Below are 12,640 nucleotides of genomic sequence, written 5' to 3' on the forward strand. Positions count from 1 at the left end.
GAATGTTGGCCTGCATATTAGACCTCAGAGCTTTGGAGGCAGGATCTCTTTCTGAGCTTTTCCTGGGCCATCCACAGGCTGCAAGGACAGTGACCATGGGGGCTAAGGGTGTCCTCTTTGCAGATAAGAACCGCTGGGAGGAGCCAGACAAGCATCTCTACAACGTGGAGGCCACGTCCTATGCCCTGTTGGCCCTGCTCCTGCTGAGGGACTTTGACACCGTGCCCCCCGTGGTGCGCTGGCTCAATGAGCAGAGATACTATGGAGGCGGCTATGGCTCCACCCAGGCAAGCGCCCCACCCCTGGGCTCCTGCACCCTACTTCCTGTAGCCTGCCACCTGCTCCCAGACAGGTCTCTGAGACCCAGGCGGGAGGCTCCTCTGTCCCACGAGCAAGGGGGCTGGAGAGGAGCAGAGAACCCCGCTTCTCTTGGTTGCACCCCCACCTGGGGGTCCGGACTTCATTCCAGAAGCTCCAGGCTTTGATCTGAGCCTCTGCTCTCTCTGCTGTGCATTCTGTGTCCTCGGGGCTCCAGCTCAGGAATGAGCCCCCCTCTTCCCTTGGTGGCTCCTGGTCCACGTTGCCACTTCCACCAGGCTCCCGTTCTAAAGCGGGCTCTCCCTTACTCCGGGGCACCATCCAGGCCCTCTCCCTCCTACACCACATCCAGAGCCTTCTACACCACGGTTTCAGTGACTGCAGGATCCAGCAGCCCAGGCTCCAGCTTGAGCCTCTTTCTTTCTGGTGGGCTCTCCATTAAAATCCCAATGTCGCTTCACAGTGTCACACTCGGACTCAGCATTCTCAGGCTCCGAGGAGGTCCTTTTCTTCTAGACACATTTCAGGGTCCCTAAGTCCTGAAATGAGACTGTCTACTCTACTCTGGATAGGTCTAGGCCCCATTCTCAGGTTTTCTAGACCTTGCATCTTATGCGGTGTATTACCTTTTCATTGCTGTGACAAAATGCCTGAGAAGAGCAACTTAGAGGAGAAGGATTTATTTGGCCCTTGGTTTCAATCCATAGTTGCTTGGGGCCATCACTGTGGGCCCTGGTGAGGCCCACACCATGGTGGCGAGCATGGGGCAAAGTAGAGCTGCTCACCTCACTGTGGCTGGAAGGCAGACACAGGGAGGGACCAGATCACTCCCCAAGTACCCACTGCCTCCAACTAGGTGCCCCCCTGCAGTTTCCACGAGCTTTCAATAGCCCGCCCAGCTGTGAGTCCCTCCAAGGGTCCATGTGCTGATGAGCTCAGAGCCCTCAGGTGCTCCTCACACGCCCACGACTCACCAGGCTGCCTGGGGACCAACCTTCAACTCTTCACATCCAGTCATAGCACAGCTGGGCTTTCTGTTGGCTCTTAGACACGTCCGCAGGGTCTTCAAGTCCTGGTGTAAGCCTCTGCATCCTGGGGAGTTCTGGAAAATGGAACATGTCCTCAATATCTGATGAGCTCCAGTCTTTATATTTTTTGGTCCCGGGGATTTAACTCAGGGTGCCTAACCACTGAGCAATACCCCCAGCCCTTTCTTACATTTTATGTAGCGACAGGGTCTCACTAGTTGCTTAGAGTCTCACGAAGTTGCTGAGGCCGGCTTTGACTTGTGATCCTCCTGCCTCAGTCTCCCAGGTCACTGGGATAACAGGTGGATACCTCCGTGTCTGGCTTCCAATCTTAACGTCACATGCTGGTGGGCTCTAGGTCTGAGCCTGTGTCAGTGAGCGGGCCGTGAGCCCTGTGTTCGGTGCCCACCACTCCGCAGTCTCGCCCCTGCTCTCTGGTGCTCTCTGGGCCTAGCTTTAATGCCCTAACTCTGACCCAAACCTCTTTATCCCCCAGTGGGTGCTCTCAGCTCACCTTCCTTCTGTCATGGGTTCCAGGCCACCTTCATGGTGTTCCAAGCCTTGGCGCAATATCAGACAGATGTACCTGACCACAAGGACTTGAACATGAAGGTGGCCCTCCACCTGCCCAGCCGCAGCTCCCAGATCAAGCATCGCCTCCTCTGGGAATCCGGTAGCCTCCTGCGATCAGAGGAGGTACAGCCAAGCCCTCTCTGCTCTGGGCCTCCCACCCCACGGTTTCTGGGAAGCAGGAGGGAGGCACAGGGCTATGGGAGTCCTCAGAGCCAGAGAAGGCTTGCTCCTAACACCCTCTCTTCTCTCTCCCCCGCAGACCAAGCAAAACGAGGGTTTCAGTTTAACAGCTAAGGGCAAAGGCCAAGGCACACTGTCGGTGAGGACCCAGGCCCCACAGCTGCTGAGCCACCAACCCAGGCCCTCCACCCATCCAGGGTCCTTCACCGCCCCATGGCCTTCCACCTCCCCATGGCCCTCCACCTGTCCTGGGCCATCCACATGCCCTTGACCTCTGCCCCACAGTGACCCTCTCCTGCTATCCTCAGCCATCTCAAGTCCCTTGAGACTTTGCCTCCCTCCCATCTCACAGGTGGTGACAGTGTACCATGCCAAAGTCAAAGGCAAGGTCAAATGCAAGAATTTTGACCTCAGGGTCACCATAAAGCCAGCGCCTGAAACAGGTACAGGGAATGAAGGCCCTTTGCGTTCCCTTTCCCAGTTTCTATTCAAAGAGGAGAGGGCAGAGGGCGTGGCTGGGCAGCTCCCTCTTCTTCCTGGCTCCTGCATCAGGACCCAGGAATGCCCTCCCCATCTCACCCCTTTCTGTGTTTCTAGCCAAAAAGCCCCAGGATGCCAAGAGCAGCATGGTCCTTGCCATCTGTACCAGGTAACAAGCTGGGTCCTTGGGCTTCCTCTTGGTCGACCCTCTGTCTTTAGCAAGATTTCCTTCTACTTATTTTTTATTGCTATTTTTGGTGGGCTGGGGTGACCCCAGGGCCTCACACATGGGAGGCCACAGCTCCACCACTGGGCTCAGCCCCAGCCAACAGGATCCATGGAACCCAGGAGTCCTGAGTGTCCCGAGCATCGGGTACCATCTTAAGTGTCTGCCATGGGGAGAGTCAGACGGTCAGCCGCAGCAACGGGTTGTCACAATTGTTCCATGACTTTTAAATTTTCTATCAGAACCCTAAAAATTGTTGTACTCTCTGGTAAAATGAGATAGGGAGGGGGCTGGGAAAGAGCCCAGTGGGTAGAGTGCTTGCCTGGCTGCACAAGGCTCTCCCTGGGCTCAATCCCAAGCACCACAAAGACAAAAAAAAAAAAAAAAAAATGACAGGGAGGGTTGGGTGGCGCTTGTCAGCAGAGCCCTTGCCCTCACACAGGAGGCCATAGATTTCATCCCCAGCACTCCCACAAAATGGTGTAGAGGGGCTGGGGTTGTGGCTCAGCGGTAGAGCACTCGCCTCTCACGTATCAGACCCTGGGTTCGATCCTCAGCACCAATGAAAATAAATTAAAAAAATAAAGATACTGTGCCCATGTAGAACTAAAAAAATATTTTTTAAAAAATGGTATAAGAAATGAAAAATATAGTAAGGCAAGGTTTTTGTTTGTTTGTTTTTATTGTTCTGTAATTTAAAACATTAGAACATTGAAAATAAAGGTGTTTTCCCGTATGATTTTTTGCTTGCTTTGGGGTACTCATGATTGGACCCGAGATGATGTACTACTGAGCTTCACCCCCAGCCCTTTTTAAAAAAAATATTTATTTTGAGACAGAATCTGGCTAAGTGGCCAAGGCTGGCCTCAGCCTTGTGATCCTCCTGCCTCAGCCTCCGGGGAAGCTGGGCTCCTGCGTTTCCCACACACCTGCTCAGCTCTCCCTCTGTGAACACTGTTCTCTGGGCTGGCTTCTGCAGTCAGCTCTCCTTTCCCATCCTGCCTTGCCGGGCTCCTGTCTGAGTTCAGATCCGCTCCATTTTATCCTTAGAGCTTTCCAAGTCATGAGGTTTCTCAGGAGTCCCTTTCCCGAGGAGCGGATCCTCCATGCCTGTCCTCCTCTGGGACATTGTCCTCCTTTTTGTCACTACCCCTCACTCAGGCTGACTCACGTGGAGGCAGGGGCAGTGTCCTCAGAGCCTGGCACCTTCTGCAGCTAGGTGACACACTTCCGGCATCATCTCTTCATTTCTCTGCTGCAAGGTCATTTTGTTGTCCAGTTCCCTCTTTTCAGGACCCACCTGGGTAAATGTCATGTGGGTCCATCAGGAGGACAGAGGCGGCACAGCTCATGCTCTGCTGTTGTGTGTTACTTGAATGAATGCATGCTCCGTGACATTCCAGGGCAGGCTTTCAGAGGAGGCATGTGATTGGTCAATGATTTCCAAACTCATGTTGCTTTACAGAGCAATCTGTGGGTTGATGAGCTAGCAACAGGTCTGTACTGTAGGCAAGGATGACTACTATCCCGAGCGCTGGGTTTGAACCATGTCATTGGATGCTCGTTCACTGAACCAGGGTAGCTGAGTCCTGCAAAGTAAGGGCTGCCCATATTCCTGTCATTTTTAGAAGAACTGAGGCACAGAAGGGTCAAATAGCTGAATAAATTTACACAGCACTGAGATCTGAACCCATGCAGAACCCGAGATCTTCGTGACCTTGACCATCACAGTTCATTTTTGCTCTTGGGGAGGTGTTTCCTAAAATTGAACAAGTTCCCATGATGCTGGGTGGGAATCGGAGGCCTCCGTCCCTGGTCAGACAGACCCCTCCATCCAGGAGCAGAGCCCTGGGCTCCAACAACCTTCCCTCTGCCCTGTCCAGGTACCTGGGAAAAGAGGATGCCACAATGTCCATCCTGGATATAGCCATGATGACGGGCTTCGTTCCTGACACAAATGACCTTGAGCTGGTATGAAGGGCTCGGGGTTGGGGATGGGGAAGAGGCGGCAGGGAGAGCAGGGTCCAGGAGGGATTCTTCATAAGCCCCGCCCTTCCCCAGCTGAGCACCGGAGTGGACAGATACATCTCCAAGTACGAGCTGAGCAAAGCCTTCTCCAACAGGAACACCCTCATCATCTACCTGGACAAGGTCAGCCTTAGCTCCCCTGGGAGGCTTCCACAGGCACCTGGACCCCTATCTGGCTGCCCTTTTCTTGTGCCTTGACCCTTGTGCTCAGGTCAGGCTGGCCCCAGGCTGGGGGAGACAGAGCCATTGCTGTTGGAAGGCAGGAGAGAGAGCATCTGATAAGGGCCCTCAGCTGTCCTGCTGGGAGCATGTACAGGAGAACAGTTACGTGGTGGGAATGGAGCCTAGAGAGCAAGTCCAGAAAACCACACTCCCTGGATCACTCCCCACTGTCCTGGTGACCAATCCAAGCCCAGGAGACCTGGCCCACTCCTGCAAGATGATCCCTTCCAAAGGTCCTGCCCTGTGACCTAATTATCTCCCTGAAAGGCCCTCTCACCTCAATGCCCTTACACCGGGGAACTGTGTCCCCACATGAGTTTGGGAGGGGGAAAGCCACTTCCCAATCATAGCAGGCATGTCAGCAACCAATCAGCAGAGCTCTGACTCCTGTCCAGACCTAACTGCAGATGGGCAGTGAGAGGAAAGAGAATGGGCCTGCTGCTCGGCTCAGCCTCCTCCTCCTCCCTACTGCCCATACTCCTTATGATGCCTCCATTACTCCACCTCATCTCTGCCTGCACCCCCTCCAGGACACCCTGCATGAACCCATGCAGAATCTGAGATCTTCATGACCTTGACCATCACACAGTTCCTTTCTTGCTCTTGGGGAAGTGTTTCCTAAAATTGAACAAGATCCCATGATACTGGGTGGGAATCGGAGGCCCTGATCCCTGGGGGATCAGTGACCAATCACATAACTCCTTCCCCTCACACTGACCGTCCTCACCTCCTTCCCCTCAGATCTCACACAGCGAGGAAGAATGTCTGTCCTTCAAAATTCACCAGTACTTCAACGTGGGGCTCATCCAGCCGGGCTCTGTCAAGGTCTACTCCTATTACAACCTGGGTGAGCAGCCAGCTGGGCTTGGGCTCTCAGGTTCCAGGGACCTGAGGGTTTGCAGATGAGGGCTCCAGGGGTCTTAGGGTCCTGGGGACCTGTGAGCTGGGGTTCTAAGGAGCTCAAAGTCCTCCAACAGAAAGATGTAGGTCTGAGGGTCCCATAGATGCATGAGCTGTTGGGGAGAGGAGGGTCCCAACAATCAGGAGTCAAGATTCTGAGAGTCCCAAGAATCTGAGACTTAGGGATCTCAGGGTTGGAAAAATGAGGATCCCAAGGATTTTCAGGTTGGAGATTTGAAGTTCCCAGGGCCCAAGGGTCCCAAGGATCAGAAGAGTCTCAGGAATAGAGGGTTGGGGACCTGGCATGTGCAGGCCCCGGGCACTTGGGCACTGGGAATCTGAGTCTGCCAGGCTTGGTCTCTGGGGTGTAGGGCCAGGCCTCTGAGCCCTCCCCATCACTCTGCCCACAGAGGAGACGTGCACCCAGTTCTACCACCCAGACAAGGAGGACGGAATGCTGAGCAAGCTGTGCCACAAGGACCTGTGCCGCTGTGCTGAGGGTGGGCGCCCTGAGCCACCCTGAGATGCCCATCCTGTAGGGGGACCTTGGGAGCCCTGAAGCCATGCCCCGGTGACACCAAGAAGGATAGGCCCTGGGGCCAGCCACACCCATGGACAGTGAGCCCTGGGTGAGGAGTGGGGCTCACACAGAGTCTCCACCCCCGCTCTGCAGAGAACTGCTTCATGCAGCAGGAGGAGGAGGTCACGCTGAATGACCGGCTGGACAAGGCCTGTGAGCCTGGGGTGGACTATGGTGAGTGGGAGTGGGGTGTGTGTGTGTGTGTGTGTGTGTGTGTACACACGTAAGGGTGCACGTGAGGGTGCACGAGGATGTCGGTTGTGCACTTCAGGCCGTTTGCCTGCCAAGCTGTGGTGACTAGTGTGTGCGAATATGTTGCGAAGGCCATGGCCTTGTGGGGAACCATGGTCACCATGGTGGAGTTGGGAGGAAGCTGGGCCTGAGTGGATACTGCTGTGGGGGGCGTGTCTGCGGGGCGTGTCTGTGGGGCTGCCCTGCATCAGGTGGTGTGTGAGGCTGTGGATGGGAGCAGCTTTAGGAGCACATGTACCTATAGTTGCGGGTGGCTGCACTCTGTGTGGCTGCCTGCAACAGTGGCCATGGATGACTTGGAAGGGAGTCATTGGTCATTGTGTATGTGACTAGTTGTGGGTGACTTGAGGTTTGTGTTGTACGAGGCTTTGGTTGTGAACAACAGTAAACCGGAGAAGCTGGAGTTCTGTGCGTGGCTGGGGTCTTGGGCACGTACAGCTGCGTGCATGCTTGTGTGAGGGCCGAGAGAGGGAGTCGCACATAGCCATGGTTGGACAGGACAGTGCTGTGGACAGCCGTGCATCAGCGCAGCCATACTTCTGGGTGTGACTCTGCATGTGGGTGGCTGGAATTGCCTACATGTCTCTGAGCATGACTGTGGGATGGTGACCAAGTGACCACGTGTGGTTGTGTGTGTTCCTAGGAGGGTGCACTGCAGCTTGCCTGGCTGAGACCCCTCAGGCTCCGCATGGGGTGGGGAGGGACCCACACGCCCAGGGGCCCGTGCAGGTGAGGGTGTCCCCCACCCCACGGGCGACGTGCCCATGACCCAGGCTTTCCCGCCTCCTCCACAGTGTACAAGACCCGGCTGGTCAGGTCGGAGCTGTCTGAGGACTTCGACGAGTACGTCATGGTCGTGGAGCAGACCATCAAGTCAGGTCAGACACAGCGCCCCATCTCTCTGCCTGCACCCCTCCTTCCTCCCTCCCCTTCCCAGGGCTCAGCTTCGTGCTCGCTCCCCTCCAGGCTCCGATGAGGTGCAGGCTGGGCAGGAGCGCAGGTTCATCAGCCACGTCAAGTGCAGACAGGCGCTGAAGCTGCAGGACGGCAAGCACTACCTCGTGTGGGGTCTCTCCTCTGACCTCTGGGGAGAAAAACCCAAGTGGGTGTACTGCGCCTGCGCGAGCCCGCCCCGCCCCGCCCCTGTCCCCGCCCCACCCCGCCCCGGGCCCGCCCTCGCCCCGCCCCGGGCCCGCCCTCGCCCCGCCCCTGTCCCTGTCCTGGCCCGCCCCCGCCCCGCCCCGCCCCGGGCCCGCCCCGGGCCCGCCCCCACCTCACCTGCCGCCCCTCCCCCAGCATCCGTTACATCATTGGCAAGGACACCTGGGTGGAGATTTGGCCAGAGGCAGAAGAATGCCAGGACGAGGAGAACCAGAAACAGTGCCAGGACCTGGGCGCCTTCGCCGAGAGCATGGTGGTCTTTGGCTGCCCCAACTGACCACCACCGCAACCCTCCAATAAAGCTTCGGTTGTACTCCACGTCTCCCCAAATCTGGAGTCTTTTGTGAGAGGAAAGGGGCACCTGCCGTCTCCCCTGTTCCCCACCTCCTTCCCTCCAGGGGTCTCCTGCCACCCCGCAGCCTGCCCTGCACCTAGTCTGAAGTAAGCCCTAACTCACCTGCCCTCCAACTCCGCCCTCACCTGAATGCTCACCCCGTCCCCGCCAGCAGCCCCGCCCCCGCCTCTGCACCCAGTTCTCACCTGCTTCCTTACCTGTGTCCTCACTCTACCTGACCAGTGCTCCCTGCTGAACCCCCACCTGTGCTCTCCTCTGCACCCTCAGCCATATCTACCTGCATTTTGCTTGTCCTCACCTGGCCCTTCACCTGAGCTCACCTGTATTTTACCTTAACAACACTCATCTCTTGTCCACCTGTATTTCTCACCTTTGCAGGTGTCTGTGCTCTGCATGGCCCTCTGGGTTCTCACCCTCAGCCTCTCTGGGTCTCTCCTCTGGGCTTTTTCCAACGTCCTTGGTCACATTTACCTTTTAGGAGCCCTTTCCCCTGAGCTTCACCTGTTCTTCCCAGCACCACAGCCTGCTCTGCCTGTCCCTCATCCCCACCTGCACCTTGTCCTCATGCTCACCTGTCTCCTCTGTGTCTGCCCTTCATCTGCAGATCTCACAGGCCTGCCATGGCCCTGCTCCAGGCTCACCCCACCCTCTTGGTCCCCACTTAGTAAAGGGCCAGACTGACTGGTGACTGCTCCAAGGGTAGATGCACAGGAGGTTGTGCCCAGAGGGGGCGGTCAGGGGCTGCTGGCAGGTGGGTAGACTTGGAGGTATTTCTGACTGGAGAGGGGAAGACATGAGTCAGCAAGGGGGAGGAGCTTGGGCCCGCTGAGGTCACAGCCTCACCAGTGCTGTTGGGAGCAGCAGCCACAGTGGGACAGGGTAGGGGTGGGGGTGTTTATATGGCAAGTGCCTCTTCAAAGTGCACATCTAGTCCCTTGAAATCTGAATTCTGGGAAGGGCCTGTGCATGGGTGCGATCCTGGCATCCAGCCAGGGTTGAGGTCATCTGGGGAAGTACCTTTGCTCTGGGAAAAAGGGTGCACAGCTGTTGAGAGACACAGCCAAAGGGGCCCCAGCAATCTTCCAGCTGATTTGCTCACAGGGGCACCAGCAAAATTCCAGCTGATTGGCTCACCTGGCCCCAGCTAACTTCCAGCTGCCAGCTGATTGGCTTCTCTGCGGTGATGCTCATTGGGCTGTTTTCCCGCCCTTTCAGACCATGGAGCTTCTCATTGGGGGACTCTTTTGGCTCCTCCCACATGACCCAGCCAATCAGCCTCAAGAGCAGGAGGAGTGGGGGGGTTGAGAGGCTCCTGGGAAGCCAATGGTGGCAGTTGGGCTCTGAGGGAATTCCTGTAGAGCTCCTGTGGTGAGGTGTGTGTTCTAAAAATAAAGTTCATTTCTTCTTGATAAGTGGCTGGTGAATTGTGCCCAGTCAGACTGCGGCATTTGGTGGCCCTCACAGGAACCACTAAGGGTAAGTGATAAGGTAAACTGCTCGCCCCTGAGGGCAGGGCGAGAGGATGGGGAGCCATTTTAAGATTTCTTTCATTTTGTTTCGCTTTTGTTTTAAGTTGCCTGTCCCTGGAGATGAGTGAGACGGAAGAAAAACTGCTCACATCTGAGGAAAAACTATTTGCGTCTGAGGAACAGGTAGGGAGAAAGGACGGATGGACATTTCAGGAGGATAGAAAGGCTGATAGAATGATTTTTTGTTGTTTCATTTTTGTCTCATTCTGTTTTGGTTTTGTTTGGCGTCATCTTGTTGGGTTGTATTATAGTAGAAATATGGGATCGGAAATTAGTAAAAAACAAACCGAAAGAGTGTTAAGTAAATTGTTAGAGGAAGGAGGCATCTCAGTAAAATCAAGAGCAGTCAGGGCATACGTTGATACAATGCAAAAATGTAGCCCATGGCTTTTTAAGGAGGAGTTGCTAAGTATATCACAATGGAACCATCATGGTGAAGATTTAAAAAGAATAGAAAAGAACAGCCCAGAGACTCTGCCAGTTGGCACGTTGCCATTGTGGGCGTTGGTATCTGGTTTGCTTAGTCCAAAGTCTTCAGTTCAGACAATGGTAGAGGAAGGAGAAGACATATTGATTCAAGTAAAAGAGAAGGTCTCTCGAGCTAGTCAGACAGAGGAAAAAAATCAAGAAAAAGAGAAGGTCTCTCAAGTTAGTAAGACACAGGAAAAGATTCAAGTAAAAGAGAAGGTCTCTCAAGTTTAGTGAGACAGAGGAAGAAAGTTTAGAGCAGAAAAAGCCATCAGGGGGAAAGTTACAACAGGAGACTGCTACTAACACTTTTCTATCACCAACGGGTGGAAGTGTCCAACCAACAGTGCCACCTCTATATGCTGGGAGGCCCCCAACCCCCGTAGTTGATAGATGGGATCCTGAGACAGGACCTCAAATTTTAGCATGACCTGTATTTGAGCAGGCAGGAGGGCAGCGAATTCATCATGCTTTAGATTTCAAAACAGTAAAGCAGCTAAAAGAGGCTATAACAACCTACGGTCCTCAAGCACCCTTCACTGTAAGCATGGTGGAATCCATTACCAACTTGAACATGACGCCAGCAGATTGGGCTAGTATGTGTAAAGCTGTGCTAAATGGAGGATAATACCTGTTATGGAAGGTTGCCAATGAGGAATTTTGCAAGGAGACGGCTAGGCGAAATGCAGCAGCTGGTTATCCTCAGAGAAATTTAGATATGTTGTTAGGAAAGGGACCTTATGAGGATCAGCAGCAACAAATTGCATATGATCCTGCCATATACTCACAAATTGCTGCAGATGTGGTTAGGGCATGGAAGACTTTACAAGGACATGGAGGTTTACAAGGTCAATTATCTAAGGTCATACAAGGAGCTAAAGAACCTTACGCTGAATTTGTAGATAGGCTTATTCAAACAGCTACCAGAGTTTTTGGGAATACAGAACAAGCAATGCCATTAATAAAACAACTGACTTATGAGCAAGCAAATTGTTGGTGCAGAGAGGTCATTAGAACATGGAAACAGGAAGATTTAAACACATGTATTAAATTATATAGAGACATTAATGAACAAGGGCAAGTCTTGGCAGCTGCAGTACAACAGGTTTTAGATGCCAGGCCAAAAACATGCTACAATTGTGAACAAACAGGACATTTTAAAAGGAATTGCCCCATAGGAGGAGGGTTTAACAAAACTAGGTATCAAAGGAGTAGAATACCAGGTATTTGCCCATGATGCCATGGAGGGAGACATTGGGCTAATGAATGCCTTTCTCAAACCACCATAGAGGGTACTTCCCTCCCCCTAAGAACTTCAAGTCCAGGAAGGCCCCACCTCCCAATCCAGGAATGTGGGGGATACCACCTCACAGCCCCTAGGCACTTCCTACTGCCCCCAAATGCCAGAGGCTCTGTGAAGGGGGTCCCTGGCTCACCCTGTCACACACCCCACCACCACCTTGTCCTTCTCTGGGTCCTTCTCTTTCTCACTTTCGCGGCCCTCCTGCTTGTGCCAGGGGCTGACAGATGTGAGTGGTGGGAACTCGAGTTTCAGGGACTAATTCCACAAAATGAGCCTATTGTGCTCAGCCCTGGATGCCTTTGTTTCCCAAGAAGCAGTTGACCTGCAGCCCTGTCTGGCTTTAGTGGACAGGATATGTCACATTCCTCAGGAAACTACCTGCTATCTGCAGGAGAAATGCAGGTCAGAAACAAGGTTGATAAGAGAAACCCAAGTTACCCCAAAGTGGAAGATGGCTGTGACTCTTTCCACAGACCAGATCCTGGCACTTCAGGATATAAGAATAGTTCTCCCCATAACCTCTAAGAATGTTGCATTAAGAATCCTGTCAGAGGGGCTGGGGCTGTAGCTCAGTGTTTGAATGCTTGCCAAGCATGTGTGAGGCACTGGGTTTGATCCTTAGCACCACATAAAAATAAATAAATATAATTAAGTCACACTAAACATCGACAGCTATTAAATTTTTTTTTTTTTAAAAAGAATTCTATTAGAAAGGGTCAGCATGGGGATTTGGAAGTCTGATGTCATCCCGCTGTCAATCAAAACTCAAGAGGCAGATGTGGGGGAACTCTCTGGACACTTCTCTGGACTCCCCAATAAATCTGGAGCACAGAAGAGGCTTGTTGTCCATCTCCTCTCTGAGAGGATCCACTCTGTCCCTTGAGAATATCCCCTTTCCCTTTTCCTAAACCTTCAATAAACTCATGCCTGTTACTCTGAGTGACATGTCTGAAATCTTTCTGAGTTGATGGAAAGAATCGGGGCTTGAATGGGGGGGGTCTTGCGCTGCCTCAGTTTCCCGGAAGTCCCCAGCACTG

The 12,640-nt window shown here is 53.6% G+C and overlaps 1 protein-coding gene across 1 annotated transcript in view; it reads left to right on the top strand.

Moving 5' to 3' along the window:
- LOC143395388 (complement C3) overlaps positions 1 to 8,266 on the top strand; it is a 30,087-nt gene extending 21,821 nt beyond the window's left edge. Inside the window, exons 29-41 of the mRNA XM_076850671.2 lie at positions 124 to 287; positions 1,884 to 2,042; positions 2,179 to 2,238; positions 2,452 to 2,542; positions 2,697 to 2,748; positions 4,689 to 4,776; positions 4,867 to 4,956; positions 5,797 to 5,902; positions 6,366 to 6,455; positions 6,629 to 6,709; positions 7,582 to 7,665; positions 7,754 to 7,889; positions 8,084 to 8,266. Of these exons, the coding sequence (XP_076706786.2) occupies positions 124 to 287; positions 1,884 to 2,042; positions 2,179 to 2,238; positions 2,452 to 2,542; positions 2,697 to 2,748; positions 4,689 to 4,776; positions 4,867 to 4,956; positions 5,797 to 5,902; positions 6,366 to 6,455; positions 6,629 to 6,709; positions 7,582 to 7,665; positions 7,754 to 7,889; positions 8,084 to 8,225 (1,343 nt within the window). The 3' untranslated portion in view covers positions 8,226 to 8,266. The remainder of the gene's footprint in view (positions 1 to 123; positions 288 to 1,883; positions 2,043 to 2,178; positions 2,239 to 2,451; positions 2,543 to 2,696; positions 2,749 to 4,688; positions 4,777 to 4,866; positions 4,957 to 5,796; positions 5,903 to 6,365; positions 6,456 to 6,628; positions 6,710 to 7,581; positions 7,666 to 7,753; positions 7,890 to 8,083) is intronic.
- Positions 8,267 to 12,640: the final 4,374 nt, after the last annotated feature.

This window comes from Callospermophilus lateralis, chromosome 1 (assembly GCF_048772815.1).
Source record: "Callospermophilus lateralis isolate mCalLat2 chromosome 1, mCalLat2.hap1, whole genome shotgun sequence".
In the NCBI taxonomy this organism is placed as follows: Eukaryota; Metazoa; Chordata; class Mammalia; order Rodentia; family Sciuridae; genus Callospermophilus; species Callospermophilus lateralis.